The sequence below is a fragment of the Aphelocoma coerulescens genome, chromosome 9, assembly GCF_041296385.1.
Source record: "Aphelocoma coerulescens isolate FSJ_1873_10779 chromosome 9, UR_Acoe_1.0, whole genome shotgun sequence".
NCBI lineage: Eukaryota > Metazoa > Chordata > Aves > Passeriformes > Corvidae > Aphelocoma > Aphelocoma coerulescens.
In genome coordinates this window covers 13,064,015-13,088,090 of record NC_091023.1, presented here as the reverse complement: position 1 = coordinate 13,088,090, position 24,076 = coordinate 13,064,015, and the positions used below count along the sequence as shown (strand labels likewise).

The 24,076-nt window shown below is 38.1% G+C and overlaps 1 protein-coding gene across 2 annotated transcripts in view; it reads left to right on the top strand.

The window, feature by feature from the left end:
* The window catches only part of PLOD2 (procollagen-lysine,2-oxoglutarate 5-dioxygenase 2), a 48,811-nt gene extending 32,932 nt beyond the window's left edge, over positions 1 to 15,879 (top strand). The window contains exons 10-20 of one of the 2 annotated variants that reach the window (XM_069024314.1): positions 154 to 275; positions 5,645 to 5,749; positions 6,008 to 6,133; positions 7,311 to 7,452; positions 8,655 to 8,717; positions 10,032 to 10,145; positions 10,544 to 10,609; positions 11,105 to 11,209; positions 13,119 to 13,265; positions 13,496 to 13,621; positions 14,656 to 15,879. In XM_069024314.1, coding sequence (XP_068880415.1) covers positions 154 to 275; positions 5,645 to 5,749; positions 6,008 to 6,133; positions 7,311 to 7,452; positions 8,655 to 8,717; positions 10,032 to 10,145; positions 10,544 to 10,609; positions 11,105 to 11,209; positions 13,119 to 13,265; positions 13,496 to 13,621; positions 14,656 to 14,811 — 1,272 coding nt within the window. In that variant the 3' untranslated portion in view covers positions 14,812 to 15,879. The remainder of the gene's footprint in view (positions 1 to 153; positions 276 to 5,644; positions 5,750 to 6,007; positions 6,134 to 7,310; positions 7,453 to 8,654; positions 8,718 to 10,031; positions 10,146 to 10,543; positions 10,610 to 11,104; positions 11,210 to 13,118; positions 13,266 to 13,495; positions 13,622 to 14,655) is intronic. The other variant, XM_069024315.1, reaches the window with a different exon arrangement.
* Positions 15,880 to 24,076: the final 8,197 nt, after the last annotated feature.

Below are 24,076 nucleotides of genomic sequence, written 5' to 3'. Positions count from 1 at the left end.
GGAGGTTCATTTTAATGACAGATGTACTGGAATATCTTCAAACACTGGCATCTGTTTCTTTAGGACAGAATACAGTGTGTTCTTGGACACTGTTTATGATTCATAGTAATTTGTGCCTTACATTTTCTATAAAAAATGTTAACATGATTACAGGAGGTTTACCATGAAAAGCACATCAAGAAATTCTGGGAAAAAGCCAAGAACATTATCAGAAGTATTAAAATTGTTGGACCTGAAGAAAACCTGAGTCAAGCAGAAGCCCGAAACATGGGAATGTAAGTTCTAATTTATAAATCTGTTACGTTGATGCATACACTCACATTTTTTCATCTTGCATGTGTATTATTTTGCATCTTTAACATTTACATCTACAGCTATGAAGATGGGAGCTTTTGTGTTGGAGAAGATCTAGACATAAGATATGAACTGTTGAGTGATTTATGATTTCTGTCTAATATAAAAAGCTGTGGATCATTATGAAAAAATCTCTCTGGTTTGTACTACTTCAATAGTTTGTTGTCTTGTGATGATGGCATAGAAAATGCATAGTATTTATTTTATTTTCCAGCTACCTTACTGCAGAATTTTTTAAATTTTTGCATTGGATATGCTTTTAACAATTGCACTTTTGTTGTCCTAATGCCTGCTCTGTTTTCTTTTTTCTTAAGTGACATTATATTTAAGTAAAGGTTAAAGCTTGACCTGGATGTACGGGTAACTGAATTATTTTTCTACCTGTGGTTCAAAGAGGCAGGAATAGCCTTTAGAAGTGCTCTAGCAGGAGTTCTTGCAAAGGCAACTGACTTTATCTTATGCTTGGTCTTGCTTTTTTCTTTTGTTCTTACTAGAGTATCCAAAACTTTACCTTTTAAACCTGGCACTTTCCATGCCTAAAGTTGAACCTTGGAGTTTGTATCCTGTGTCAGACCTAAGGGTCTCTTTAGTGACTGCAGCACTGGCTCCTCCCACAGAGTGGCTTGTGGCTCTCCCAGTACAGCAGTCATATGATGGAGTTTCTCAGCCTGGGATGCCACGAAGATCAGGACCACCTTGCTTGGCCCTCGAGCTGGCTTCATTCCATGATAATTTTTTCACTCACTCTTATACCAAATCTTCCGTGAGTGTCAGAGCGGGAAGTTAATTTCAAAAGGCCATTTTCTGTTCAGAGGTTAAGAGCATAGGGTGTTCGTAGCCTCAGCTGAAAGAGTGAAGGTCTTGAGTCTCTGGTGGAGTTCTTGGAAATTTGTTTGAATGGGGCTTTGTTGTGCTGAAGCCGCTGGAAAATGGATCTCTGGCTGAGGTCCAGGCCTCTCCCCTCGCCTTTCTAGGAAACGCCGCAGATGTCCTGTGTTAGACTAAGCACCCATTCACATGTATATATCATTCTTTCTTTATTTATAAAACTCTCTAAAGCAAATGTACCACATTGCCAAACTTTTTGTAGTGTATGTTGTGTAAACTGAGGTGGAGTTTCTGGAATTGCATTTTCCTCTTTGTTTTTATATAGATAACATAAGGCAGAATCTTAAGTGTAATCAATATCTATAGTAATACTAAATCTCACCCGAAGACCTTGAAACCTGTCATCTTTGATAGAACCTACTGACTTAAAATGTGACAGAGCTTCTGATATATGGTCCTTGCTTGATCTCTGCATAAAAAAATAAAAGTTTGCATGTATATTTCCACAAAGTCACTTCAAATCCTGTTTGAAAGGCAGGGAGATAATCATATGTGTCATGTGTTATCCATGATATGGATGTAATTTGACCCATGTTGCTCCTGTTCTGAAAGGCCCCTTTGATAAAGATTGTCCTAAAGAGGTACGTAGAGAAAACCTGAAGCACAATGTGTGTGGAATGACACCATGGCAAAACTCTGAATCATCCAAAAAGTATGAACCTGAGTAGTAGGATCTTCCAAGTAAACAATGTAGATGTAATTCAATGGCTCCTTTCAATTTGTCTGAAGCAGAGTCAATTAATCAGCTGCTTGCTTTGCACACCTGGGCGGCTTGGCTGCCCTTGTGAACATCACTGACATCACTGGAACAAACACATTTTGCATTTCTTTAAAAAGACTAGCTTGATCTGGGATGTTCAAAGTGAAGGCAGTTACTCTATTATTTGCTTTCAGTCCTTCATCTGGCTTTGATCATCATCAGCTCATTTATTTCTCACTAACACTGCACTGGGAATAACTTGAAAAGAGTGATTCTTCAAACTTGTTTATTGTTGTGATTTAGAGATTGAAATTCAGTCTTCTGATTAATTTTCTTCTGCCTCTATCTGTATTATTGACAGATAGTTCTGTTCTATCTGCCTCAAATACTTGCTTTCTCTCCTTTTCCGAATCTGCTCTTAGTGTCTCTCTCTGTTAGTTTCCAGTAGATTTAGAATTAATTTGATCTTTTCACTTGCTCATTTCACACAGAGTCTATGTAGTTGAAGAAGCATAACAGGATTCAGTTAATACAGAGGGGGAACTTAAGCATTGAAGGTCTCATTTGTTTTCAGCAGAATACTTTGGAGTATATGAAGTTTGATCAGTTTTCTTCTTGCCTCTCTTTTTCTTTTTTTTGGCTCAGTAAAAAGTGGTGATAAATCACAATGGGATTCTCAGTAAATGACACACTCATTTCACTATAAATGTGAGAAAATAACATTTATTCAATTTCACTCATAGCCATGAAGCAAACCTTGGTTTACTTTTCTCATTCACATAAGGAAGAATGATTGAAGCATTTAATTTCTTACTTCTTCCTGGCATGGAAGGTCCTTTCCTGTGCTTGTGAAAGTTGGAGAGGTATTGGAAAGGATCCAAAATGCTGCAGTCTGCAAGACATTTTACAATTCAGCAATACTGGGAAACAGGAGTGCACAGCTTTCATTGTTGTGGGCTGAATCAAGATAAAAAGGAAGGAAAACTAAGTAGAATAAAGAGAAGGAAGGTTTAGCTGCATGTTGTCTTCTTATTTTCTCTACATTCACATCACTTGAAACACTTAAATGGCATTTCCATGTCTTTCTCTTTTTTTAGGCTTTGTCTATAAGGTATGAGTTCTTAGAGTTGGTTCGTTTTTTCTTTAAGAAAAAATCGTCTGTGGTTTTGCCTTGGTTGCAGATGAGATTTCAGCCAGCTGTTACAGAATTTGTTATGACAGAAAACATAAAAAGCAATTAAATATGTTCAAGTAATAACATAAAGTCGGGAAATACTTATCTCGTTGACTTCTGAGGTTTTATTTATAAAAAGTGTATTTTCCATAATATTTTTTCTCCCAGTACTTAGAGTTCAGGGTTTCTCTTTTGGGGGAGTTGGTTCTTTTTTGTTCCTCCCTCAGATTATTAGTAACAGAATTTTCCAAAAGTTTCTAAAAAATGTCATTTATCTCAGCTTTTAAGTGGGAATGTGCACATTTTAATAAAAATCTTTACATTGAAAGCTTTCAAAAGTTTCAGGAAAAACAGTAGAGAGATCAGAATCAGAGTTGATTGACAGCACTGTTGAATTTTGAGCTACGTTTGGGGTCTCCTGTGTGTTTCTTGAAGGAGAATATTAAGTCATTGTCTCTGAGTTCCCATTTGGTATTGATAAACGATGGCACGGACACAGGAGGGAGTAGAACACAGCCTTAGAGCAGGGCAAGTATCTTGGCTGTGGGGGAAGGAGGAACAGGGATTAAATCTTTATCTCAGAGGTGAAGTGTTTTATGTTAGAGACTTGGATTTTTTGGAGCTGCTTTCCTGAACACTTCTGCAGTTTTGGGTTTCAGTCTCAGATGGAGGAGGAAAACTTTGGGTGTTGCTGAAAAACATGTTTTCCACCCATACCTGATTTCAGTAGCTTCCAGGTGTGCTAACTGTGGTAGCAGTACTTAAGCCTGAGATGCAAAACTAAACATTAGTGTTTTATTTGTTTCCTGGCTACACTTGTTTGTTTTTAGTGATGGTTGATATGAATGTGTTTATGCTGTTCTGACTGTCTGGAGAGATGCAAAATGTAACTCTAAATGGCTGGTGATGTCACCCAGGCTTTTGGTTACAGACTTGTATCTAGAACACCTTTTCTTTCAGGGGTCTGTCAAATGGTTTAAGTGCTCTCCCTTTGGGCTGCAAGTCTATATAAGGCAGAAAATTATCAGTGAAGATGTCAGTTAAGGCAAACCCAGAGACTGACCAGAGATTTAAACTGTGGGTGTGTGTTCAAACACAGTTTTAGTAGCAGTGGGAAGACCATTCCTGACACATGCGTGTTTTAAAAATTTGTCTGAAATTATTGCTACATCTTCAGTGATCAAGCTTGAAGGAGGATTGCTTAAAGTTATGGAATAAAAGTGCTCTACCTTCCACTGTGATTCTAACAGTCATACCTCTTGAGTCTTTGAGGAGAAGAAGGTTTGAACAGAAAGACCCAAAAGGTGTTTAGTAATCCTGATGGAAGATGTAGTGCTAGGTTTGGAGGGGAAGAAGAGCAGGCAGGAAGCCATGCCAGCCCTTGACTTGTATGTAGCCTGTCACATCCACCCTTTATCAGATCTTCTCAAGTGACAGAGATCTTTGCCTTTGCAGAAAACAGTCACAGTCAATCAAATCAAGTGGAACTTAAGCTAAAGCCCTGTTTATAGATATCTTAAAACAAGAAGGTAAAATAATGTTTCAGACTGTTACGGTGGAATTAAAATAGGGAAAAGAGACAAATTCAGTAATACCACCTGCATGATAGGAACCTATTGCTGTAATATTGACTTGAGGAAGTTGTTCCACTTTCTCTAAAAGTGCATTTGATTTGCTATAATCTCCTAATATGCTGATGGTATAGGAAAGCTGAATTCACTATACCGAGTTTTGGCCTGGCAAGTGCACCCTGCCAGGACCATACAAACATAGTCTGTGTATCTTTCATATTTACAGTAGAATGTGTTTTCTTTGTCTTTCTCTTGAAGGCATGGGGATTTGTGCAAATAGTTTATTCTTCTGAGATCAAAATCACAACTGATAGAAATAGTGTATGGACACATTCAGTTACTTTCTTCAGCATAAATTCACTGCCTTTGCAATCACTTTATATTTCTCTTTACCAACTGTGTTGTTCTTGTAGGTCGAAAAGACAAAGAAGAGGTCATTAAATATATATTTACAGTTTTTGTCCTACACTCTCAATGAGGTTTCAATTACCATTGAGATCAGCAGATTGCACCTGTGGAATCTTTTTGCAAAGACAGCTTACAGCCACATGCAGTTACTTGCTAGAGGAGCTTACCAAATAAGGTCATACTTCACTATTAAGTGATTGTACTGATACCCAGCTATGTAAATTAGTGGCATTTTCCCCTGGCCCCATTTTCCATTAGGACACTGTATAGAAGGCATTACTGCACTTGGTGCAGGCTAGAGGCCACTTAGTTTATTGAAAGAAAAATAAAAGGCACCTGATGCATGTATTTTAATCTTTTAGTTAATCACACTACTGTAATTTAAACACACCTTTCTTTACAATGTTGTGCTGCAGAGGGCTTTTAGTGCCATGAATCAGTTGAATACTTACTTGTGGTTTGGGTTTTTTTAAAAATCTTTGTAGGTTTTGTTGTTTGTGAATTTTTTCTGGACATGTGTGAGTTAATCATTCTTTTTTGTCTTTTTAGGGACCTTTGTCGCCAGGATAAAACATGTGAATATTACTTAAGCATAGATGCAGATGTTGTGCTGACAAACCCCAAAACTTTAAGAATACTGATAGAACAGAACAGGTATAGTAAATCTCTTATTTTGTAGAATTTCCTCTAAATTGAAAGAATTCTCTGGGGTCTGTCCAGAGAAAATAAGATCTTGTTTTTGCAGAGTTAAATCCTCTTTGTTTACTTGTGGTATTTCATTGCCATGGTTCATAACGTGCTTGGAGGCCAACAATTCACAAAGCATTTTGTTCCTGTCAAACAGCAATTCCTGATGTGAATTTCAAATGCTTCAGAGTTTCATATTTTCTTACTCAATGTGTCACTTCACAGAAAGATAATTGCTCCACTCGTAACTCGCCATGGGAAGCTTTGGTCCAACTTCTGGGGTGCTTTGAGCCCAGATGGTTATTATGCTCGGTCAGAAGATTATGTGGATATTGTCCAAGGGAACAGAGTGTAAGTAACTGTAAACTAGTAGTTAAAGTCAAGGCAACCAGTATGGTTACTAGGTTATTAGCAACATATTGCATGGAAATACAAGAATATGGTATTATTCCTGGAGAGATTAGGTTAGTTCTGTTGTTTTGTATTTTCTGTTTCATTGTTTCTTCCCATTCATAGCTAGAAAAAAAAGCAGTGTTTAACGTGATGAGCTGGTGTTAGTACTGGACACAGTCATTACTGATACCTGTCTGATGGTGTCTGGTTGCTCTAGCAGTGTACAGTTCAGAAAAAGGCAGGACAAACAAATAGGAAACCCAAAACTCTATCTCCCTGGACCTTCAGCCAAAAGGAATGGTTGTTGTATTCATCAAATGACTTTGTCATGTCTTTGGGTCAAATCTTAATCAATGGAACAGCTATAATTTCTTTGTGTGTTTCATTCTGTATGTCAGGTATATTTAAGGAGCTCTTCAGTAATACTTTTGTCAAGGATAAACTCTTGGGTTTATCCCTCCCCTAAATGACTGTGATACTGTTCTGAGCTTGGCTGTTCCATATGGTGATGCCTTTTCTTTGCCCTGGAAGAACAAAAAGGTCTGGAACAGACTGCTTGAATAGGACTGGCTTGTTTTTAGTCCTGCTCTGCTAAAAGATGTGCTTGTGGCACTGAGAGGGGGGAAATCTGCAGAGGGAGTGTTTTGAAAGCAATGCTTTTGTGTTGATATTGGCCCAACTCACATAAATACATGACCTGCTGTGGTCCGTGGATATTTGTGTGAGGAGGTCAGACCAGCTGTGTGAAGTCTCAGTGAAGTCTTTAAACTCATTTAAAAATCTGTTTTGGACTTACTTTCTCCATCTGGTAGTGTAGAATAATATTATAAGAGAGTTTGACTGATTGCCTTAACTATGGAAACATGAAGTACATTGTGTAGTTAAAACTCTGTAGAGAATTTGACCTTGCTATATTTTTATAACAGTATTTCATATAAATTGAATTACTGCCTACCCCTACATTTGAGATGTCCAGATGTAGTTTTCCAAGTGTCTTGGGAACCTTTCAGCTTCTTCTCCTTGCAACTTGCTTAGTCTTGCCAGCAAATACAGAAATGCTGATTTAGTAGAATAGGCAACAAATTAGTTTTCATAGCTTTAAACTGTTTTTGAGTTGTGTTTTTATTTTCAACAGAGGAGTATGGAATATCCCTTATATGGCTAATATATACTTAATTAAGGGACAAACTCTTAGATCTGAGATGAAAGAAAAGAATTACTTCATGCGTGATAAGTTGGATCCTGATATGGCTCTCTGCAGGAATGCCAGGGAAATGGTAAGGTGTACCTATAACAGCTTGCTTTCAAATACACACATTTCTTTGTGTCCTGCTGTACTCATAGACTGCTTTACTTGATTGATCTTGGATGTTATATTTTACTTCTAATTCAAAGTACTGGCCAATTTTTGTGTGATAAAACCCTTCAGGTGTATTTCTTTAAATTGTTGAGAACAGAGGTTTTTTCAAGACCAGTGCACTGATGCACTGACTGCATGGTGGTATCTAGTTAAATTCCCTGAAAATTTCTCTTGAGGTTAAAATACCTTTCTTGGCACAACCTCAACAGATGAAAGAGGTCTCAACTTCTCTGCTGTGTATGACTTAAAACTTACCAATACATTTGGAACATCTCTATCATGCACGTTTTTATACGGTGTGGAGCTTCTAGCAGACTACGTTGGAATATTTTGCAATTTTCTATTAAGTAGATATATATTTAAACTAATGATGGGCAGTGTTGTATAAAAAGCCTAGGTGGTTTAAGAAATGGTAGGAATCTTCTTAGGGAGCATGAATTACTCATTAATTTGTCCAGATAGATTAAAATTGTATCAGATAAGTGTTACTTGCATTAATCTGGAAGTAATGAGAGAACTTATTTGTACTGTACAGTTATGAATCTGTAAATCCATATTTCTACTGATATTTACACTAGTTTCAGCACAGAGACAAATAAGACCTAAACCAGACCTATTTCCAGACACTATAACATTGAAAAATATTTTTGCTGAATTGAACAAGAAAAGTTGGCAAGTATTAATTTTTTTATTCCCTCATAACACAAGGCATGATCTCCTCTGTTTGTACTGATTCTTCAGAACATCCCCGCCCAGTCCTGTTCTATTCAAACCTCCTCAGCATCAGTTCCTGCAAACCTGTGCTTTCCATGTGCTCCTTAAACTAATCTGACTGGCTCATCAGAAAATTGCTTCTTCTTTTCCTCTTTCTCAGTCTGGGCTGTAGGAGGGTTTAGTATGTGCTTGTTTTTGTATTGCAGCAGATAAGAAGGGGCTGGTGGAAACAGCTTTGACATGTGTATGAAGAGCTTTGCTTGGAGATGCATGTTGTCTGTAAAGGCATATCAGCTTTTGATCAAGGGCTGCTATTTCCCTGATGTAACTGTGGAAACCTAAAGATAGTCGGAAAAAAGAGAGATTGTGTCAGAAAACTGATGTGATGATTCTCCTTCATTTTAGACTTTACAAAGGGAAAAAGACTCCCCTTCTTCGGAAACATTCCATATGCTCAGAGCCCCAAAGGTGTTGCTTTATTTTTTTTATTATTACATGCAGTGTCATTCTACCACAGGAAGATACTTCTCCTCTGTCCACTTCCTCTGATGAAATACTGCTCTAGCTTTCTCTTCAGCCTTCTAAGGTTCAGGTTTTTGCAGGGACAGGTTTTTCATGCCCAGCTCAGAGCATCTCAGAAAGGCTCTTTGTTTCCTCAGGGAGGTTTCTCAGTGCTTTTAAGGTCAAGGTGTGCTGACATTGTGCTTCTGTAGCTAAAATGGATGGAGCAGTCCTAGGAAGGAGTAAAGCTCAAATCACTGGTAGGTCTGCCAGACCCCCCCAGTGACCACATTGTCACTTTAAGCTGTTTTTCTTGACTCAGGCCCTCCTTATTCTCCCTGCTGCAGATATTTTATGATTTGGTAAGCACCCAGAACTGGGCATGTTTAACATAATCATTATCTTTCTAACAGTTTAACTCTTTTTCAGACAAAAACATAGACAGAGGTGCTAAAGTACCCAAATGGTAATGCCTTCATCTGTTACAAATCCGAAAATCACAAACATTTCAGAAATAAAGTTTTAGTCTGAAAAACCTTAAACTAAAGAAATCCCATAGAATCTAAGTTTCTTTTTAAAAATACTATTTTCTGCTACTACTTCTAATCAAGAGAGTTCTGTTAATACCTTCTGTTAATAGCTTGGTAATAAAGCTGTATCTTACCACACTCAGTATCTTGCACATAATTACATGAACAGACTTCAGAGTGCTCAGCTGTTTTGGATGCTGATCTGAATATTCTTGTGTGCTGTATCTGCCAATATCTTTTTATTTCAGGCCAATTCACCAGATGGATCATGTAGTGAATACTCTGAAATAAGTTTCTTGTTCTGACTTTCGTGAACTCTTTGATTGTTAGCTTATTCTTTCAGTTTTGAATTTGAAACTAAAGCCTAGATGTTGGTTTACTTGTGTGTGAGCATTTCCAGTTTGAGATCAGATGCTTTCAGTGTGTCTGCTTAGGTTTTCTGGAAAACAAATCAACCAATCACTCCTCTGCTTTTTCCTTTCTATAACTCTACATATGTTCTCAACAATATATAATTTGAGTTAATGTGTTTAGAAAATAAGTGCAGGCAAATGCTTGTAAACAACAAGTTATGAAGAGTAGTTGGCGATTAGAGTCAACCATTTGAAAATTAAGATGCTAAATTAACAGCACCTTTTAATATGTGTACAAATGTGATTATGTTTTATGAAAGTGCAATCATGAACAGATCTTTTTAAAACTTTGCTAAGATGGACAGTTTTGCTAATGGTGCTTTCTCTACTTGGTATAGGGTGTTTTCATGTACATTACCAACAGACATGAGTTTGGAAGACTTCTTTCTACAGCCAATTACAATACTTCCCACTACAACAATGACCTCTGGCAGATATTTGAGAATCCTGTGGTATGCATCTAATTATTGATGAAACAGTTATTTTATTTAAAAAAAAGTATAAATTTATGTAATATAAAGGACTTGAAATTTCAAGACTTTACATGGAGAACATTTGTTTACTGTGTGCTAAATATTGATTATGTCCTAAAAGGTGTTCTCACCCATCTAAGCAAATGATTATATATCATATCAGTAAGCCAGCTGATGACCAGAGTATGAAGTTGGAGATATGGCCGTGAGCTAACAGGTTTTATGATTTTTGATATGATGAGAACCAGTTTGTTTACAAGAATAAGAAATTGTTTGTTTCCAGTGCTTTCAGTAGAGCAAATGAATAGAATATAAATAATTTTTTATCACTTATAAATGTCTTTGGTCTGTTATGTTTTTAAATCATGTTTTTTTAGGACTGGAAGGAAACTTACATAAATCCAAATTACTCAAAAATCTTCACTGATAACATAGTAGAACAGGTGAGTATAAGCAGTTTTTAAAAATTTGTGGGACTCACTGATAATAAATTGGCATGGAGTAACTTCTTTCCATACAAATGCTGTTTTGGTCTGTGACTAAACAGATTTTTTGCTGTTTTGGATCAGAACTGTGTTTTTGCCATTTGATATAGGCTGCCTGCTTTCATGCAACTGATCCAGACAGAGCACTTGCATTGGATGATCAGTTGTGACAACTAGGGACAGTGATTTAATGAACTTTGCCTCTATAAAAACCTGGGATAAATTGTTTGTCTTTGAAGCAGTGTTAAGTTTTAAGCTGTTTCCCACATTCACCTGTAATGTGGAAGACCAGGGTTTTTATTTAGAGCCTTAAGGCACAGAAGGTGTGGGGGCACTGACACATTCTTTGTGCTGGGTCAGGGCTTAGAATGTAGCTCAGGGTTTTTGCTGTTGTGAGAATGTGCTTGAGGATCAAGTGGTTTTTTTGTTGTTGTTTTTTTTTTTTTTTTGTAGCCATGTCCAGATGTGTTTTGGTTTCCCATATTTTCTGACACTGCCTGTGATGAATTAGTAGAAGAAATGGAACATTTTGGGCAGTGGTCTGGTGGAAAACACCAAGTAAGTGTCAGCCTATATAAACATAATCTTAATGAGTGATCGTAACTACTTTTAGAATAGTAAGTCACAGTGTACTGCAGCAAACAAACATTCCAACAATCACCAATGACCTGAAACATCTGCTCTGTGGTATAAAGTGCTTAGTTTAGTCTACCATGTAGCTGCTTCTTCAGTTGACACATAGAGACCTTCTTAAATTAATGTTGTGGTGTGCTGACCCCTGGTACATGCCAGGCACCCACCAAAGTCACTCTGTCGTTGCCTTCCTCAGCTGGAAAAGGGAGGCAAAGTATAAAAAAGGATTTATGAGCTGAGAGACAGGGAGAGGGAGAGATCATCCAATTGCCATCACAGGTGAAACAGACTCAACTTGAGTTCAATTGGTAATATAATGAGCAATGAAACCACTTCTTAAAAACACCTTCCCTTCACTCGTCCCGTCCTCCCAGGCTTAAATTTACTCCCCGTTTTCTCTACCTCCTCCTCCCCAGCAGTGCATAGGGATGGGAAAATGGGAGATTGTGGTCATCACACATTCCCTGCCACTCCTTTCTCAGGGGGAGGACTCCTTACATTCTTCCTCTGCTCCAGTGTGGGTCTCTTCTGTGGGGTGCAGTCCTTCAGGAACAGAATGTTCCAGTGTGGGCCCCCTGTGGGGTCACAAATCCTGCCAGAAAACCTGTTCCAGCATGGGCTGCTCTCTGCTGCCTGGACCCTTCTCCAGCACAGGCTTCTACGAGGTCACAGCCTCATTCAGGCACCCCCACCTGCTCTGCCATGGGGTCTTCTGGGGGCTGCAGGTGGATCTCCACTCCCCCATGGACCTCTGTGGGCTGCAGGGGCACAGCTGCCTCTCCGTGGTCTGTACCAGGGGCTGCAGGGGAATCTCAGCCCAAATGCCTGGAGCAGCTCCTGCCCCTTTTTACTTGACCGTGGTGTCTGCAGGGCTGTTTCTCTCACATATCCTGTCTCCAGCTGCAATTTCTTCTGCACTGTTTTTGTTTCCCCCGTTCTTGATGGCACTGCCACCACAGAGGTGCTGTCTCTTGTCACTGCTGGGCTCAGCCTTGGCCAGTGGCAGGTCTGTCTTGCAGTGGCTGGCTTAGCTCCATAGGGCAAGTTTCCAGCAGCTTCTCACAAAGGCCACCCCTGCAGCGCCCCTGCTACCAAAGCTATGCCACATAAGCCAAATGCAGACTTTGAAGTAGCAAATTAGACACTAACAGTGGTGCAGTTGCTGTAGCAGGTACCTGACAGTTACCCAAGGCTGATTTTTGGAGAGCTGTTGATAACTGTTCAGACAAGTTTTTCTCATTTACCTCTTAAGTACTAATTTGTCAGACTTGTTCCCCTAAGGAGTTACCCGCAAATGTTATGAGCTGTTGTGTCAATGTTTTCAGAGAATTCAAGGTATTTATTAGCTACCACTAAAATTAGAGGAATGTTTCTCTTATTCACAAATGTGGAGCTATGAGAAACTGTAGTCACAATTGTAGTGCAGGTAGGAGCCTCTGGAAAGAATTTTATCGTACTTCTATCTTCAAATTATTTCAACATTTATTACCCTGTCAAGTTGAGGCCTATAGTCTCTTGATCTGATAGAATTTCAGTTGCATCTGCAGCTCAGTAAATAAAACTTATTATCCAAAGAAGCCCTCTTATTTACAGGTGACACATCCAAATATTGACTTATCCTTTAAAAACTTCCAATTTTTGGTCATTGATATCTCAGCACGCTTTTTTCCTCGACAGTTAGCTGTGGAGTTGCTGTACAGCAAGCTCACAGATGCCTATTGAAGCACTGCTTTGTTGCAGTTTTGTGATTCTGCAGATTTCAAATAAATACTTGCTGAAATGTCAGAAACATTCCATGTTGCTGTTTCCAAGCTATTTGTGGTGTTTTCATTAGGACAGCCGCATTTCAGGAGGTTATGAAAATGTCCCAACCGATGACATTCATATGAAGCAAATAGGACTGGACAATGAATGGCTGCATTTCATACGAGAGTTCATTGCCCCAGTAACACTAAAAGTCTTTGCTGGCTATTATACCAAGGTATGGATTCAAAGCTCTTGCACATAATTACTCCATGGTGTGACTAAATTTAAGTATTTTGTTGAATATATCCTTTTGGTTTGGTTGGGGAGTTTATACATGACATAGCAGTAGTTAAAGATGAATACTGTTGATTTTTTATTTTAGCTAAGCTTTAAAAAAAATCCCAGGAATTCTGTGTATGACTTGGCAGTTCACAGCTTGAAGTCTGACTGTAAATTTTGTTGCAGGGCTATGCTCTATTGAACTTTGTTGTAAAATACAGCCCTGACAGACAACGGTCGCTCAGACCTCACCACGACTCCTCTACGTTCACAATCAACATTGCCCTCAACAAAGTAGGAGAGGACTTTCAAGTAAGTTACTGACTTTAAAAATGTTGTCCTTTGAGTATCTAATATTATTTCTAAACTAGAGCCCAAACACATATACTTAGAGACCCAGCTGAGAAGGAAAAGATGCGCATCACAAACTGAGATACATTATGCCTTGCGCTTTTTTGACAAGTACTAAATTTGCTCAATTCCAGGATCCAGAGCTGTTGATGTAGTCAGGCTGAATTGATCAAACTGGTTTCAGATGGTGGGAGAGAAGGGGTTTGAAGTAAAACTTCGGAGATGTTAGTCATTTTTAACATTTCTGAAATGCTTCATTCCTGTATAGTGAAAACCAATTTTTCAAGAGTTTGAACAGTGCCAAGTTGACTCAAGTGGCTTCTTTTCTGTAGAGATTTTTAGTGATTGTTTTTTAGATCAGCTACAGAATGAAAGTTTTTAACTCCTGTATCTGTTTAGGTTTTTTCTGAGCTAAATTATTTTCTAGTCTGATATTGATTCAAATTAAACAGTCCCCAGAGTATGGAGCTAGGCAGGGCAGCAGCAGCAATATCCAACTTTTACTTATAGAGAAATTCAACCTGTTGCATTTATAAGCCTGTATCATTCACAGTCCTTAACACCAATAAGTGTGCTTGCCACCTTACTATTTTAGAAGGCACAACTTCAGTTTGAAAGCAGCAGCCAGATTAATTAATTTAAAATTTGTTTAAATGCTGTCCTCGATAGGGGTGCAGTCCTGAAACAAGGCCTGTGAACACGATTTGCTTCTCTCTGGTAGAATCTACAGTAAAGTTTATTGAAAGTTATTGCTGCTTGAATGAGTTGTTATCCAGTGAATGCTAAAGCAAGACAAGGGGAAATCTGATGCTTGTCTGTTAATTAATGCTCTAAAGATGGTTTCATGTAAAAAAACTTGCTAAGGCATGGTAAAAGAAAAAAAACCCAGCCTATTAATAGTAGCAAATTATTTGAAATGATGGATGTATAAAAAGGAATTTATTAAAACACAAGATAAATGTTTGGGGTTTTATTGTGTTTGTGTTTTACCACAGGGAGGTGGATGTAAATTTCTTAGGTACAACTGCTCCATTGAGTCTCCCAGGAAAGGATGGAGCTTCATGCACCCAGGAAGACTTACGCATTTACACGAAGGACTTCCTATCTTGAATGGCACAAGATACATTGCAGTATCATTTATTGATCCTTAATTTTTTTTTTTTGTCCTCTTCAACAGCAGTGTTCTTTACATAAACATTTATTTATAGATCTCCTCTGGAAGATGGTGATAAAAGAAACTTTTAAGTTAATGTTCCTACACAGCAGAGGTACTTTGGGCTAAAAGGAGGAAAAACCAGAAAATATTCTAATATTGTTGAAGATTTCCTGATATCTGCTCTGAGCCTTGAATCCCAAAGTAAACATGTCCTACTTGTTTTTCCATTTTGCTGCCCTAAAGAGTGGGTAAGGAGAGAAAATGGAAAAGCACAGTGAACCCATTTCTTCGTTGAAAAAAACCCCAAAACCCAAGGAATGTTAAATACAAAATCATCGGAAAAATTTATTGTGGTTTTCATTCAGTAGAGTGACACAGCTAAAGTTTGTGTGGTCTGTATATTTGGTACCAACCAATGACAGAAAAATCACAGCGTAAAAACAAAAACCAAAATCAAATGAATCTTGTTTACAGTTGTTTCTGGTAAGCAATAATTCCGTATGCTGGTTTATACTGAAGGGAATACATCTCTGTAGCCTTTTCTCTTAATTCATTGTCAATACTGAAGTGTACACCTTTAGAAGAAAAAAAATAAATTAATTGCAGAGGTAGAACAAAGATTAAATCCTTTATCTAAGGAGAAAATGTTTTATCATTTGTTCTGAGAACTTATCCTTTTGAAAGATTACTGTTCTTCAGCAAGTGGCCTTTGTTTAAATTGAGTTATTTTTCTAAATGTGTAGTTGCACCCAATTGGTACTGGAAATTTGATGCTTATTTTCAGAACGCTGGTAAATTTTAATAGGATGTTTTATAGGGACAGTTTTCTACTCATAAAATTACTTGAATTTTGTATCAGGAAAATGAAATGGTGGCAGTCTCTCTTTAAAGCTAAGGGTCTTAACTTGACATTTATTTTAAGGAAATTGGTTTAAAATATTCCTACTGTATCTACTGTTTGTAATTTAAAGAAACTTGAAGCTAACTGTCTCAAAGTCTACCGTGCCAAAATGCACGACATGTTGGAAAACCTTGTGAAAAATAAAGGGTAATTTTAAATTAATGGAGCAGCTGTTACTTGACTGTATCAGGTAGTTTCTTTGCATTTGCCACTGTTTTTAAAGAAACTAGATTTACTGACAAATACTTTCTAATGATCTGTAGGTGGGAGATGGGAGTGTCAGGTTTTGGGTTGTTGGCTATCGAAATTATTTCAGTTAGTGCCTGTGTACCAAGCCTTGCATTATGCTTTTAGAATGACCCCAGCAGGAATGGTGGTTCTTGGTTTTGTTTTCACATATTTGATGATCTAAACAGTACTTCACTTTTTAACTGTGTATCTTTGAAGAAGCTTTATATCACATTTTCTAAACAGAAACTTTATTTGCAGCTGACAAGATTAGGAGAGAGTTTCAAAGATTTTTCTTTTACTGAAAATAACCACATCTGCTTACTTCCCTGTTCTGCAGTTTTGACGAATGAGTTGTAGCTGTATTTAAAGTTACGCTGTAGCAAACATATCAAAGTGAGTTAGCCTCAATAATGTATTAAAATAGGCTGGCTTGAAAAGGAATGGCTTTTGACAGGAAATTTTTCGCTTTCTTTTAATTTCTCTATACACTGTCAACCTTTCTCCTCTTCAGGCTAATATTTGGGGCTTGATATCCCTCAACATTGTTTCCAGGCATGTAACAGCTGCCTCAGTGTCTCTCTACTGCTTGTGCTTAGAAGAACCTTACAGATAAGACAATCTTCAGGCCTTCAAAATGAAAGCAGCCTTTGTTAATCATCTTTTTTGGAGCATTTGTCTGTGGTCTCTTAGGCTAACTTAGAACAGAATAATATTTTTTACCATTGGATCAGTTAAAAGACAGTTTATTGTTCTGAGATTTGTTGGAAAAAAAATCACAAAAATACAATCCTGTAACACAGGGGAGTTTTTGCAGAATTCCCTCCACCCCTCCCAACTGGTACTTTAATTATGTATTCTGTAATTCTCAGCCATATTTAATTTTTTTAGTGTGTATTTTGCCCTCAAGAAAACCCTGAGGACTTTATTTCCTGTTAAATTTTTGTGTTTGCAACTCTTAGTTCACTCTGTTACATAGTGACACATAATACTGTGTTTACGGTGCTACACATTTGTTGGAAGGGAAAATGTTATGCCATGCTCAAGTTACTAAGGTTCTCTCTTATTTCTTCTTTCAATAAAGTATTTGCAAAGGGTAGCAGATGAGTTGCAGGTGGATAGCAACAGGTATGGAAGTTTTCTCATTAACTTCTTAGGAATTGACACATGCCAGGAAAAGAAATTTGTTCTGAACAGTTCACCTGAATTAGTTATGAAAGCTTTGCTGTGCTTTTGGAATGTGAGGATATGAACTCACACAGACTAAATAGAAGTGAAAGAAGTGAAAATTCTTTCTATATTTCATTACTTTTAAAAGCACTTAAGCTGCTTGTGTCTCTTTAACAAAGTTTGTTTTGTGGCATAGAAGATACATGCATCAGGAGGCAAAGCAGCAACCTAAATTCCAGCAGTTTATGAGAAACCTTGGGAGTACAGGGACATAAGGGTGCTCTGCAACAGACGAGACATTTGTAAAGTATTTTGTTTGTTCTTCTTTCATCTAGCTTTTCAGTGCTAAATACATGGAGAGACTGTGGTGTGGGTAAGGAAGCAAGAGATAGGTATAGGCAAGCAAGGTATAGGCAAGAGATTTCTGAAGTCTCCTTTTGGTTAAAAATACTGAGTATAGCTTGGTTTTATTTCATATTTGTGAACTATTTCAGCTCTACTCCTAAGAAATGTTCGGTGCTTTTGGTTGTATTTTACACATTTAATCTTCTTTTAACATCACTGTTCAACAAATAATCTCAATATCTATTTGTCTGTTCATTTTTTTCCCCCCAAAGGATTTCATGCTTACTGTGAGTGGGTAAGAGTATGACAAACCCCAGAAGAATACAGAATTTTTTCAGTGAGGCAATAATAATGAAATCTATTTGAGTGTGCCTGTGTCTTTATAATGACTTTTGCCCCACATCTGCTGTATTCATGGACTAAATGCTAATTCAATGCAGGGCTTCCACAGCAGCTTCTCTTTTGCAGCAGATAGAGATATTAAAGAGACAGAAAAGTCTAGAAAGGACCTTTGTACTTCTTTCTTCCCATGTGCATGTCACCAGTTCTGCTTTTGTTTTTCTGCTTAAAAGAACTGGTTCAGATTTTTCTTTTCAGCTACTGCAATGAGCTTTTTGAAGAACTTCAGTTTCATTAGATTTATTTCTGATATGGTCTTCAGTGGGTCCAGTTCTGGAATGAATAAGTATTTTTTTGAGTCTTTGCCTCCCTGAATCCTCACTTTCTTGTGTGGCAGAGTAGGCTGCTCTGCTATTTTTTTGAGTGAAAGGGAAGACAATACCTGTCTTAGCAGCCCCTGTGACTGAGGTGTCAAATAAATTACTTGACTATTACTTTTTTTTCATTATGGGATTTTTTTGATTCCACAGCAGAGTATGAACTGGAGGGCAGAGCTTTCATAAAATACATTTGTAGCCTTGATACTGGTAGTTCTTAGAGATGAGTTTTGCACTAATAGAGTTGCAAGAATAAGTAATTAATTTATGACTGCCAGGATTTTGTTGTACGCAGATGGTGGAAGTGCCACTTAAATGGCTTTCCAGCACGTTTTCCCAAATACTTTGTGTCTTAATGTAAGAAGTTAAGAAGTTACTTGGAATCTAATAAAGCAGATAAGTCTTCCTCAACAGTACTGAAGAACCTTAGTTCAAAAATGGAAAGAGAAGCTTTTACTTTCTTCAGTGAAATATTTGGCATCTTGCCACCTTTACTTTTCTTTTTTTTTTTTTTCTTCTGTATATAATTCTCTTCTTATTTGACATATGGGTCAAACCTGTATAAGTGCATCCCACTTACAGGGTGGTGGCTGTCTTCTATTGTATTTCAGGGCTAGGGGGAAGGCAGAATGAGGAAGGGATGGGTGAATGTTCAGAATTCACCTCACACAATTGTTTCCTTCTGCAGCTGTTTGCACAGAGCTGTGTTCCTACAGCACCTCAATCCTAAACTAACAGGAGAACATCTGAGAAGCAGTTGATATCCTGGCATGATGCTAAGGCTGTTAAATGCAGGATCATCTTTTTCTCTTGGTAATTTATTGCTTCTGGAAAGTGAGTTTTCTGGATTAAGCTTCACTTCAGAAAAGCTGTTTTGGCTGTGTTAAAGCAATGCCCTTCAGGATTATTTTGCATGAGGATCAAATGTAAGATCAGCTGTCTGATAAAATCATATTAGTCTTAAGTTATTTAATAGAGTATGGCAACAGTTCAAAAGTAGGAGCTCAGTCAGCACGATTACAGCCTGTATTGGCATCAGTGCAGCTGCAGAAGTAGCAAAGCTGGGAGCCTGGCCACTGAGGAGGGTATTGGCCTGGGGTGATGCTGTGCTGCTTAGGCAGTGGAGAAAACTGTGCTTTCTTGAAAAAAACCTGCTTGTGTTTTGGTCCTGAATATTGATCCCTTTGCAGTTGCCTGCTCCACTTACTTCTGGTGTATGGTTGTTGAATGTCTGAGTGCCTGAGGTTGGCAAGGGAGCTGTATAGTCATGTAGAAACAGACTTAGTCAGGAACTGGTCTTCTGGCCTCAAACCAGAGTTCTCCTATTTCCCAGAATTTTGCTTAGTTGTGAAGGGAGTTGCTCAACTACTAATGACTCTGCACCATTTTGTTTCTGCACTCTGTTGAGAGAGGGGAGCAGAGAGAGAAGAGGAAGGGAGCAGAAGGAATTTGTTATAAGCTACTTCCTTGCTACAATGTCTGTAGTGTAGACAGGGCATGAAAGCATTGCATTTTCACAACCTGATTTGGAATGACAATTAGTGTGAGCAGTAATGTAAGCCCATGAGATAGTTTACCATATTTAATACTGTAAAACATCAGGACCTAGCCTTCAGAGTGGGCTTAACTAACGCTTCAGGCTTTAAGCTTTCTCAGACATGGGTTACTGATCTCTCACAATGTATGGTCATCCCCTGGCAGTGTGTGAAAAGGAGGTTTGCAGCCTTGCTGTTTTCCACTTCTGTGTCTCTAGCAGCAGGACTAGCAGAACAATTGCTCAGGTCTTTGTTCCTTAGATCAAGTTGCTGACTGATAACAATTACCACTCTTGTGTAATGGGAAGGTGTGTTGAACTTGTGATGTTAATATTTGAACAATAGGTCTTTCTTCACCTCTTGTGGTAGCAGTTAGGATGGAGAGATGGAGTTGGTGAGGGTATCAGAGGGAGCAAGCTGCATCCTGCTCTGGTCCCAGAGTAAGCACACTGATTACAGAGAAATCCTGGGTTTGCTGCTAGAGTTTGATCCAACTTAGTTGCCCCCAGGATGTGTACAAAGAACTTAGAGAAAATGAAGTGTGCTTTGTAAGGATTAACTCCTCTGATGTTTTAGCTCCTAAATTCTATCCAGTCTCTGAGCTTATGAGAGATGAAGATTTGGGGGGGTTAACTTGCTTTTTCCTCAGAAGCTTCCAACACAGGCATGGTGCAATTAAGGCATTTCTGTAAGAAGCACCTTCTAAAGAAAGGTACTCCAGCATGAAGTAAATAGAATGCATGAGAAGATAGGGTAGAAAGTATTAAGTATAAGCTACTAGAAGCTGGTTTTATCTTTGGCAGTGCTGGGAGATTGTACGAGGTGGGCGGGTGCACAGTGCAACAATGAACTTCTGGCACAGCTAAATTTAGAGACTCATCATATCTGAATCACTTCTGTACGCTGTGATTCACCCAGGGAGCTATTTCAAGCATTTGGTCATTGTTTAAGACACATATCAAGTAAAGCAGGATGGGTCCTGGTATATAAGAGTGATTTGCCTTAGAATTTCTGGATCCAGCTGTCAGAGTCTTGTCTTCGCTGTGCTGTCAGGAATTGTAAACTGGAGATTTCGATAGTGTTACTTGAAAATAGAGGAAATTCTCAGTTCTTATACTTCAACCACATGTGTTAATCTGCATGAGAGCATTTTAGCCACATGTGCTATGAACTTTTAGTTCTCTTAGTTCTCTCTCTCACATGGCCTGTGTCCCCATCACTCAGGCATACAGTGCACGTCTCTCCATCAAAACCATGCCCCCTTCATGTCTCATGTGTTTGCCAGATGTCAGCTTTCCAGGGACAAAATATAAGCATGGGTGGCCAATGGCTTTTGCGTGATTGGAGGCAGGAGCAAGGAAGACAGAGACAAGGGATCTTTATTCTAAAGTGTTCTTGAAATGTAAATTTTTAAACTACTTCGTCTGTGGTAATGAAGGATGCCTTAGGATCAGAACTAAGGAGCTATTGTATATCAGAGGTATAACTGAGCTGTGCTCTGTAAAAAAGTACAGATGAGGCTTCCTGATTTTTTCTAGTAGTGTATGCAGCCAGTGGGATGAGATAGACATAGAGGGCTCCAGGCAGGAGCAGTTCCTTGGATCCTGTGGGCAAATCCTTCATCTTGAGCAGTGGCACTGTATGTAGCTGTTGGAGCAGGTGACCAGTGCCATCTTTCACTGCTGTGGTCGGTGTGTGGTGAGGGCTTTTTAGTCTTCATCACGTTATCCATCAGCGTATGTGTATGCACACAGACCCATGCTTGATTTTTTTTCTATAGCCTGGCTGTATCTTGGCCTTGTTCTGCAAACAGGATTTTTTCATTGTGCATCTCATACTGAAAAAAATTATCCCGTTCTGCTGAAAATTAGGGTGCAGAGAAGAGTACACAGGCAGGGCTTAATTTTTCTCTAAATATTACTGACAAACAGGGCATATGAATATGAACTTTGTGTGAATTAATTGATCCATATTAGTTGTTAAAATAGCAAAAGTAGGAAAAAATGAGATGTTCTTTAGCTTGGACATAAACGTATTGGAAATGCTCTGTTTTCCATCATGAGCTAGACATAATCTACCTGAAGTTACACAAAAAGGAAAAGCTGAATGGACACCCCAGTGTGTTTCCAAAATAGCTGTGCAGGTGTTCTTGAAATGTTTTTTGAGCAAATAAATGGATCTGTTCTTGGCAAGCTGTTCCCATTTTTATTTATTTTTAGTCCGAAGGGAACAAAAGCACATTAATATACTGCTATAGCAGCATTCAAATGCTCAAAAAGCTAAAAAAAAAAAAAATAGATGTCATATTGCAGAGGAGAGAAAAACTTTGCAGCCATTAAGACAACAAAAATATTCCCTACATGGAATATTTTGTGACGAGAACCCTGAGATGGCACTTGAGGAATGTCATCAAAATACCGCAGCCTGAAGACCAATGTGTTTTCTTAGTACAATTTTATGTCTATTTAAAAAGAGTTTCTAGTTGCAGACTTTATTCCTGAAGGGCCTTTTCTTCGTGTACAATCAAAGTGAGAGATGTCATTAAAACATCTGTATTCAGAAATAAAGCCAAACTACCAGCTCACTCAAGGTGTTCCTTAGCTAAGATGCCCCCACATGCAATACTCCATGTAGCTCTAATACCTACCCAGTCTCACGCTTGGCATTAAAATTCCATGACAAGTTCTGCTAAGCCAGCAGGCAAAAAGTAGTCAAGTATAGGGACAGGTGTATTTTTGACAGATTTCATGCAGAACTGACACTGATTGCATTTATGAGTGCAGGTTGCTGATGTAAGGATTAATTTCAACTAGGGCGAGCTTTTGCCCACAGCTTCAATGTGTCCTCTGCTTGTGGGTACATGAGAGCTGGTAAGAAGCTTGCAAAATACTTGGGCCTAAAGTGCTAATTTATCTATTTCCTGCAAAGCAGGAGGTGTAATTTCATAGTGAGACCACAAAGGCCGAGGGTTGAGAGAACATAGGTGCACAATTCTGGTCTCCTGGACAAGCTTCACAGTTAGGAATAAGACAATTGTTGAATGAAAGGATGCTCATCTCAAAGGATGCTGAAATTTCACCTGGCCCTTACAGTTGCGAATTAAAGACACTCTTTCCTTGAGGATGGGAGCAACTGAAGCTTCTCCGTCTTGGTAATTAAGAAATTCAGCTAGAGCTCTTTCTGTTGTTTTTCTTGTGAATCTGTGGGAGCAGGATGGCAACTGTAGAGTAGTGCCAGGGCCTGATGGGTGTCCAAGCAGAGCACTGAGACAGAGGAAGAGGGAAGGCTGATACCACACTCTGTGTTTTCTTCCATGGCACTGATCAGGGCTGGTTTGTTATGCCCTTTTTATTTGCTTGGTTGTTTGTTTCTTGTTTTCAATTGGGAAATGAAGGGAGATAATACAGTTCTTGAGCAATGTAAATTGCTAGAACTATAGAAATGAGAAGTGAACACTTCTTTCTTTCAGAGAAATAGTAAAAATACATAATCTGAGTGGTCAAATATAAAGAAACTCTGGTTGACAAAGTGTAGGAGATATGCAGTAAGGAAATCTTAATCTTTTTGCTGAAAATGCCCTTACAGAGTTATTTGATTTCTGCAGATAATGGAGTAAAATATGCACAAAGTAAAACTGCAGCTCCTTGCTAACGCAAAAGGAATTGGTCTCATAAGGCTGAAAAATATTTTTTGCTTCACAAAAAAAACTTTGGATAAGGGTACTCTTGTATTTACTGTAAGTAACTCATATATAAATTCTGCTTCTCTATAGTTCTTTTATAAATATTCCCATCTGCTTTTGCCCTTTTGTTTTTGATGTGCTTATCTCCAAGCTGAAGATTTTATGTGCAGCATGCTGTATTGTAGTGCTGCTTCTTTACTTCAAGGCAAGGCAAGGAAGCTCTTTTGGACTGAATCTCTTCCATAGAAAATCTGCTCATGATAGAAACTTAAAGCAAACTTTTACTAGATTTTTATCTTTTCACTTTTAAATGCCTGAGAAGTGATGAGTGTTTGTTTCTAATGATAAGAATGTTTTCCTTTCAGTACTGAAGCCTGCAGATTTTTAAAAAAAAAACCTACTAAAGAAAACTGATTTGGGATTCAGTTTCATTTTTAAAACAAAAGAAATAAATTTTTGGGTTTGTTTTTTTGTGTTTGTTTTTGTTTGTTAGGGTTTTTTTCTTTAATAATGGAACCAAGTAGATGTATATGAAATAAAGTTATAAATATTAATCTATAGGAAATGAGTTTAGAAAAAGTGCAAGGCAGTGGAATTGAGTGAGCAAGTGACAGCATTGCATATCATGGTCTATCCTTCATGCAAAAAATAGCATTAAGTGTCTTATTCCAATCCACTTGCCA